Source organism: Wasmannia auropunctata, unplaced genomic scaffold (assembly GCF_000956235.1).
Source record: "Wasmannia auropunctata unplaced genomic scaffold, wasmannia.A_1.0 LD336055.1, whole genome shotgun sequence".
In the NCBI taxonomy this organism is placed as follows: domain Eukaryota; kingdom Metazoa; phylum Arthropoda; class Insecta; order Hymenoptera; family Formicidae; genus Wasmannia; species Wasmannia auropunctata.
The window spans coordinates 83,286-92,760 of NW_012026835.1; the positions used below are offsets into that span (position 1 = coordinate 83,286).

A 9,475-nucleotide genomic window follows, 5' to 3' on the forward strand; every position below is an offset into this window, starting at 1 on the left:
TGCAAATACTGAAAAACTACAGTATAAATAATGTGAATTATAAATATAGATTTACAGTACAAGACTTGTACTATAAATGCAAGACGAAATTATTCTAACTATTAGAATATTGTGCACAGAATATTTTCCTTTTAATTTCAGAGGATTCCTCTTGAGGCCATATACAAGAATAAAATCCTCTAAGATTTAGCGGATTTCACTAATATTAAAATTATTTTTTTTGGATAAACGGAACGCAGCCTTACTTACTGCGCCTGTTTTCGCAAATGCAGCGCAATACTTCAATCAATCGTCACGGCAGAACACACCGATACACATTGCTTTTCGTGTTATTCGTATTGCACGTAAGAGAGCATTCCGCTTGAAATAAATATATTCCTCTTAATAAGAGAAAAACCGAAAAATAATATCTAATAGATTTTGGATGAACAGTTCACTTTATAGGAATACGAATACTCTTTCTGTAAAAGTTTTCGCTTAGAATATGGGACTAGAGAAAATTTCACTTTATAACTAGAATATTTTTTTGGGGTGTTCCAAGAAGGAGAAACTTATGCTACAGGAATTATCTGAACAAATCTGAACGAAGAAGTTTCCACTTCAAATAAAATCATTTATATCTACTTTTCAGTTTTCACTCATGTATAACGACATGTTTCACTCCAAACAAATCTCCACATTACGACTATATAGAACTTGGAAGTTGATGAATTTATAACCGTCAGATTATTTTTCATAATTCTGCTGGCTTATATTACCCAATCTATCGTTTTTAAATTTTTTATTTTTCACTTCTGATTCAAATAAAGTATTTTTAAATTACTTATAGGTCAAGTTTTATGAAAATTGAGCGAACAATTACAAAATAAAAGAGTGAGGTCTTAAAAAAAATCGCCTCTCTACAAAGGATTAATAAAAATGCATCTTTACTGGTGTTGGTAAACAATTTGTGAACAAATCGTGAATTGCTTTATGATGCGAATACTTGTTTGCAAACAGCCTACAAACTATTAATAAACAGTTCGTAATCGGTTGTTATTTCTAATTTCAATGTTCAATTATTATTGTTTGCAAACAGATCGTTTACAAGTTTGTTCTGGAAGCGGTAAAATAAAAAAAAAGCGATAAATCCAAAGCTAAACACTGATGTAGACAACATGTTCAGTTTTCACAAATGTTCGAGAGTTGATCGCAAACTTTTTGCACACACTATTTGCAAATTCACAAATCGAGTACTGTTTGTGAACAGTTTGTTAATACGGATTGCAAACTATTTTACAATTAAAAATTGTTTGTCCTTCAAAAGTGAGCGAACTGTTATAATGTCATACCACTCAGTGTGCAAAAGGTATAAGGATAAAGGAGATAGGGTATGAAGGTAGAAGGCCCTCGTATTTAAGAAAAGAAAATGTAGTAAAATTAAGATTAGGAAAAGGAATAAGGGCATTAGTTAAATTGAGGTGTGGAAATATGAAGGAAGCGAACAAGTATTGGTTAGAGGAAAGCTATAGAAGTTGTGTTTTTTTTTTAAAAAGACAAACTGTATGGAGCACTATGTAAAGGAATGCCATAGTACAAATAGCTGGTTTAACGAGTTAGAGAATAAAAAAGAAATATGGGATAGGATTTGGAGTGAGGAATTAGACGGCAAAAAGCGAAGTGTTAAAGAAAGTAAGGAAAGGAAAATAATGTTAAAGAGGAGAAAGTAAAAAACAGAATTTATTTAAGTATAAGATAGTTATAGTTAAGATAGATATAGTTGTTAAGGGAAAGCGAGTCAAAATATTAGAGCTAGTATTAGAAGCTATCAGAAGCAAGGAATGAACGTACAATTTGTCTGCGATAGTATGAAGCTAAGTTAAGTTATAAAGCTATGAAGTAAGGAATTATTATTGTATTGTATTGTATTGTGATATGTAAGTGTATAAAGTAAAGAGTAAATAATAATATATTTCTTTAGTGAGAGGTAGGAAACACAGTAATTTATGAAGTGTATACAGAGACTAATATAAAAAAGGTATGGATGGATGAATGAGTTAAGGATAATAATTATAAACCGAGTCCCTTCTTGGCATGTAAGCTGAAGTAATAAATATCTATCTATCACTCACCAGTGTGCCTAGTGGGTCGTGGCAAATGTTGCAACTCCTGGAAATGATGATGCGCCGGTGCTGCTGGCCAAGGTTCATGATGAGCCTCCGAGGTTTGCTCTTGAGGACAGTGAGGCCTCAAGTCCAGCGGCTCTTGTCTCAATGACTGCGTCAGCCAGCCCATGCCACCCGTACCCACTTGCATCTCCTCCTGCACCAACGCCGCCGGTTGCTGCAGTTGCAGCAGTATACCGCCGCGGTCACGAAGATCTCGCGCATCGCGGGAATCCCGATCGCCACGGTGAAGCTGCAACGGCGGCGGCGATGCCGAAACAGGCGGCGTATCCGGCGGCGTGCCCGGATGCGACAGCGTGGTGAGATGCGCCGCGGCGCCAGGCGGTGCCTTCACTAAGACGCCATGTTGCACCTGAATGTGAGGCTGACCATAAAGTGGATGCGGCTGTTCTAACTCGTGCGCGGGTGGCGTTAATGGTGCCAGAGTCAAACCTTGCGATTGCACTTGTCCCGAAAGCTGTACCACGCTGCCATTTACCATTACCGCCGGTGAACCCATTCGTACCTGCAAAATGATAATTTTCGCCGATTTTAACGATAACCGACAACACAGATAAGCGAAAAATTCAAGTTCTTATTTTGTCTGTATTATTAATAATAAATATTCAAAACCCTTTTTAAAATTTTTTACACATAATTCAATATGTTATATAAGAATTCGAATTAAGAACTTCAAATATTATTAAAAATCCGAAATGTTAAAAAATTTCAAGTTTTGCAAAATAAAAGTTACTTGAAAATATTTATTGTGAATATTTTAGGAAATGAAACTTTATGTAAAATAAAAGTAATAATTGTTTTTCTCTTTTTTCAAAAGAGTAACGTTTAATTAGTATCAGTTTTCGCTTTTGAATACGTATATACGTAGAATTAGTGCTAATATATTATATTTATTAATATTCAAAATCAATAAATAGTACAAAATAAGTAAACTACCGTAAAATGAGTTTCTTACCCATACGTATAATTCATAATAATTAAATAATTATTAATAAATGTACAATATGATTTCTCTATAAATTTACATAAACTTATTTAGCATTAGATTATAAAGTATTAAATGTTGATTTTAATAATATATGACATAATTCTTGAAAAAAATATCTTTTTTTAGAAAAATAAAAAGTACTAAATTTATATAATAAAATTACTGTATAAAAAAATATTTCTCTTTTAATATGCCAAAAAATTTAAATAAAATCTACAATTAAATAAATCAGAAATGTTATAAAAATGTTTCATAAAAGATGTACAGATACATAGACAATATGTTCATACTTAGACATTAAAAAATATGTAATTTTTACTAAAAAGTTTAACGTGTGAAAAATAGGAAAATAGAAGAAAAAATTACAATCTTATCTAATGCACACCCTTTTGCCTAAAAAAAAAGTCTTGTTTATCTATTTTAGAAAATTATTTTATAAAACCGCGTTATTAAGTTTCTTGCGTTAAATATTTTTTTTATTTTTAAAACATTGTTTTGCTATTATCTATTTTCTATAGTGGCCGTTTGCTTTAGTAAAATATATCAATTATTCACATAGTCAAAAATTTCTTATCAAAATGTATTCCGGAATATCACATATTTTTTCAGAAACTTGACTTCACAATCATCTTATAATATAAAATCGTATAATTGGATATAATATATTTCTAATATCAAAATATAACAATAAAAGAATTATATTATGTACATAAATTTTATTATAATTGGTACAATTTTGTAATATTATTTTTATTATTATCTTTTAAGAAAGTATATGTTTGTATATATGTCAAAACCCATAATCCGTTAAAATCCGAATTCACTAGTTAAAACTAGAATAGTTGATTAGACGTAAAATCGAAAACCTATGTGGACAATACAATTATAGACATCGTTTTGTCCCGTAAACAGAGAAGGGAGGGAACCTCACTGCGTGAGGAAAATCGAAAATCTATATGAAACAGTACAATTATAGATCTCGTTTCAACTAAATTTAAAACTAGTTTTAACTAGTGAAATCGGATTTTAACGATTATGAGTTTTGATGGTAACATATACCTACAATATATAAGTACACATAATAACATATATGTATATTTTCAATAAAATATATCTGATAATATAATATATACATTTGCGTACTTTAATAATATTGTCTCTTTTAATATTTTAATTTCTTAATTATACGCAATAAATTAAATTAAATTAAATTACATGTACATAGTCTTTAACTATTACCTTTTATTATATTAAAACATTTCTAAACGTGTATATATGATCAACGCTAAATTTATACAATAATTCATTTTTGTAAAGTTAAAACGTCTGCAGTAGCTAATCAACTTACCGCTTTTTCTTAAGAGCAAAAGATTGATTATTGTATCGCTTCTTTCGCAAATATTTCCGCGTCCTGTTTGCACGAGTCCTTAGCTTTTTACAATTATCAACTGCCAATATCAACTACAATCCTCTAGAGCCAGTTTGTAATCAAAATTTGTATTTCTTTCCGACGACTTCCGACGTTTCTTAAATAAAAATTTCACAATTCAGTCTTTTCGCTACAATATCTTTGTTCATAGGGCATACAGAAAAAAAATAAAGACACTTCTATTATGTAATAGAAATTTCGGCTAACGATTATATCTGTTACAAATTCGACTGATCTAGATATTATTAGGAATGGGGATATCATAATCAAAAACAATCTCAGTTCAAGTTGTGCGTAAAAACGCATCTGTCTCGCCGTTGCGCATGAATTTGACGCGATAAACACAGCTTTCTTATAAAAAGATAGTATTGGTCATTTATTTTACTTTACTAAAATAAGAAAAATTCAGTCTTATTATTTTTAACATTACAATACTTATTACAAATAGAACAACAATGAAAATTTTATTTACGATAAAAACATTTTTTAATTATTTTTCACATTTTTGTAACAGAAATTAACAGTCTAATATAAACAGAAGAATTAACAAAAGAAACATTTAAAATGTTTGCTTTATCCTATTCGATATATCTTAATACAACAGACAATAATTTAAAATGATCTAAATGTTGCAATACCCTAATGTAAATTAAATTTCATCACTTAACAAGATACGTATCTAAAGTCATTTCAAATAAATTCTAATTATATATACTATACGCAATATTCAAAATTCATATTATTATAACATTCGGATTAAAAGTTATATTTAAATGTATGTTTTTTTTTTAGTAAAATCGCACTATGCGTAGACAAATTATTGAATAAACTTTTTTTTTATTTTATCTTAACCGACCGTGCGTTGGTTACTTAATCATAGCTATGTATAATATTATTTTCCGTTAAGTAATAAAATGGATATTAACGAGGCAATATCAGAAATTAGTATTTCTGACAAAATTATACTATGTCGAGTGTGTGAGCGCTCTTTCATGAGAACAATCATGTATCAACGTCACTTAAAATTACGATTTATTTGATTTACACGTAGCAGATAACAGAACACGCTCACGCAACGTAGCACATGTTATATGTACTACGCATTGCTATTGCATACTACACTCCGGATGATAATATAACAACATTAACAACTATATTTTTACATATATGTACTTTTTATCTTGTTTTCTTTTTTAGGACAACATAACCCATTAACGAGACAATTATGCAAAATATTTGTTACAGCAAAATTGTAGCAAATCTCTTCATATTTAATTATTTTAAAATCTTTTCGAATCTTTTTTTTAGCGAAAACGAATTTTTCAAAAAAGTTTGTCGCAAACATTTTCGATTTCTTTACTATATTGTTATAGTTAAATTAATTCTTAAATTTGCTTATAAATTGCAAATCTCTTAAAAAGAAAGATTCTGTTAGCTCATAACTTATAGTTACGAAAAGCCCTTTATTTAACCTTATTCCATTTATTGCTTAATATTTCTGTTAAAACTTCACTTTAACTTAACTAAAGAATACATGAAAAAGATATAAGAGTATTTCAAACACTATATATAAAACTTTGTATAACTTGTAATAATATTAACTCTTATCGTATTTTATATTTTTCTATTTGCCGAGGATATTTTATATATTAAAATTTGTATATTTAAATATTTCTATAAAAAGTAATGCATTTTGTGAAAATGTAACATTTTTATAAAAAAAGTAATGTATTTAAATAGCTACGAATCACATCATAATAATTGTATGTTACAATATCACAATATCCTGTATAAATGTAGCAAAAATACCTTTTTCTATCAACTAACAATTATCACATCTTATTTATTGCAAATAAATAGGATTATTGTGTCTTTAATAATCTAAAATCTCTGAATATCATCTGCTATATTGGTAAGATATTTTTCGCTTTAACGACATCTTAATCAATATACTTAATGATTATTAGTGATAACTTTATTATAGTAGCCATATGTATGCTTGATTATGAGCAATACAGAACGAGTGTAGAACAGATCAAGCTCGTAACATATGTATGAAATTTTAATATCAAAACTCATAAATCTCATTAAAAATATATCTGTAATTTTTTTTAATTTTCATTTTTTTTACATCTACCACATTAAAGTTACTATTTCGAATCTTAAGATTAAAATTCTAACGTCAAAATCAACATTCAATTCCCGAACTCATATCAATTTTATTTTTACATAAATTGATTATGTAATAAAAAAATTAATGTTAAAAATAACTTTTAATAATCTTTCTTAAAGATAATACTAATTAAAACTGATAATACGTTTTATGATTAATATGATAGTAAGAAGTTATTTATTATTAGTACAAAAAAAATTTTTTTTAAAGTTTTTTTACTGCGTTTTTCTTTTTTTTATGCGTCTTTATCATTAATTTTGACTATTTTAAAAAAGGAAATGAGTTTTCAAGAAGAATATTTTTTTCTTATAATTCAAAACTTAATTTTTAAAACAAAATATACTTTCAAATATACAGCAAAATATAATTTCAATGTTGTACTCTTAAGCAAAATTATGTAAATTTTTAAAAATATAGGTAGTACATATACGTATTATATAAGGCATAAAAAATAAAAATATTTTAGGATAAAATACCAAAAAAAAACTTGTATTTATTAACTTTATCTAGATACTTTAATAAGCAAATAAATAATCAAAGAATGTATTTATATAAAAAAGAGAGAATTCATTAATTATATTTATAAAAATATATTTTATTATACTTTTATAGTTACAATTTTTAAAATTCAATTGCACGTTACTGATACATTATACTTCTTTAAAAAAAGTAATATCATGTTTGCATTAGTAAACTGTTTAATTTTTTTAGCATTTTCTATTTTTTCCTCCTTGTTTCTGTGATCGACTCTTGTAAGTTGACTGAATTGTGTGACTTGTCCGATATGTATAATAGTATATATATGTAGAATATGTATAATATATGTATAATAGTTATATCCTTTTTTAATCACGCGTAAAGAAAAATATAATTTATTATGTTGCAGGTATATTCTCGCGAAACATTTTTGCGCTTACCTCTCGCTTGACATCAGCCGGATCCAGATGATCGAGAACGAACTCCTGCACGTATTCCCTTGCAAGATGGTCCTCAGCTTCCATCTTAACCTCGTCGACCTCTACCTCCACCACCTCTACCGTGTCAATCGCGGTCGCATACGTGAGTCTCTCCTATCCGTCGCTATCGCTACCGCTGCCGTCGCCACCGCCACTACCACCTCCGTCACCACTCGAGCAATTCGTCACTGTTGTTTGCTGCGTCGCAATCACCTTTGTTTAGTATTTTGTGACTTTTTTTTATTATTAGGTATCCAGACGAGAGAGAAGTTAGACGGACGATGTATCGGAATGGCAATCCGCTTCGCCGCAATCAGTACAAACTTCAATAAAATTCTTCTCACGATAAATTGTAGCGAATCACGAAAGATTGGTTGAAAGAGATATTTGAGCACCAGATCTACCGGAAAGCAACGTGCTCTAAACTATCATCAGTTTGTGCCTCGTAATGCTATCTTTGATTTCTTTGTTTTTCTTGTTTCCTTAATACTTCCAACTCAGCCCGATTCTGATTCTTTTTTTGACTTCGATTTCACTTGCAATTCAAACATTACGCTGGAGCACAGTATTTCTGTCGTTATGAAAAGATCGCTTTACGTATATAATATCTATTTGAGAAGCATCGTGCACATTCCAACGATGATGAATAGATGATTTAGCTTCTTAAAAGGGCGTCATAATGATTCGCTTCTCATAGATCAGATGAGAAGTTAATTGCTACTGCAGTTCTATGACAAAATAAAGTTGACGTAAGTTACGATAATTAAATTTTAAAACCGTACTCCGAATAAAGTTTTTCGGATGCACTGCAATTAAAAGGACACCTCCTCAAGATGGGCGTAAAGAAAGCCACTTAATTCGCTCGTGAATGTAACTCATCCCTTACGATCACTATCAAACACTGTGCATCAATCTTCAGCAACAGATCAACAGTCTCACATGAAAAATCCCATACACCATCGACTCAAAATATATCACTGACACTTAAACATTTTTCCCTCCTAAGAACGCCCGAAAAATTTGGCGCTCTCTTTTCCACCACAGTCTTGCCTGCTGGCTATCACGAGATCAGCTAATCGATAGATTCCTATCTGTTTCCCTTCTTGTGCCGCTTAATGACGAGATCGAGAAGCGTAAATCTCATAATTAGTGAAGTATATCGCGTCGTGGATCGAGCACCGTCGACTCCACCCTCCAAAATCGATTCGCAGATCGAATAATCGCTCCCCCTCCCCGTCAATTCCGCACGCATACACACCACTACGTTTTTTTTCGAACTTCGCGCTGGTCGAACAAAATCAGCGAAAGCGCAATCAACGAATAAAGAGAAAGGGAAAAAGAAAAAGAGGAGGGTAGAACGGAACGCGCGCTCAAATAGAGGAAGGAAAAGAGATCGCGTAACTGACAGCAGTAGATACGCCGTCTGAGTGGTGACTGGTCGGCTGTATGCCGAGAATAAGCGCGGATCGTACTCTCGCGCAGGGCAATCACGTCACGCAACTGAGGGCGTGGCCATTCTCTATTCGGCTCTCCACCGTATCCGACGATTGGCGGGTCCTAGATCGCGTCGCCATTTGCACACTCCTCCCATGCGCCCCCACCGCACTGACGGTAAATCTCTCCCTCGCGCCACATCGCGCGGGATCCGGTCACTCGAGAGGTATCCCCCATTAATTTCTAAAATAATTATTATATATACGCGCGAATTCTGCCCTCGTACCTTTCTCTCCTCTTCTACCCCGCCACGTACCACCTCCATACCAT

General features: G+C 31.1%; 1 protein-coding gene across 2 annotated transcripts in view; it reads right to left on the reverse strand.

Annotated features, from left to right (window-relative positions):
* LOC105450765 (transcription factor MafB-like) overlaps window positions 1-9,179 on the reverse strand; it is a 30,813-nt gene extending 21,634 nt beyond the window's left edge. Inside the window, exons 1-3 of one of the 2 annotated variants that reach the window (XM_011690760.1) lie at window positions 7,673-7,757; window positions 4,502-4,679; window positions 2,112-2,670 (exon numbers count right to left, since the gene is read on the reverse strand). In XM_011690760.1, the coding sequence (XP_011689062.1) occupies window positions 2,112-2,664 (553 nt within the window). In that variant the 5' untranslated portion in view covers window positions 2,665-2,670; window positions 4,502-4,679; window positions 7,673-7,757. Of the gene's footprint in view, window positions 1-2,111; window positions 2,671-4,501; window positions 4,680-7,672 lie in introns of both variants that reach the window. The other variant, XM_011690758.1, reaches the window with a different exon arrangement.
* Between the last annotated feature and the right edge of the window lie 296 nt (window positions 9,180-9,475).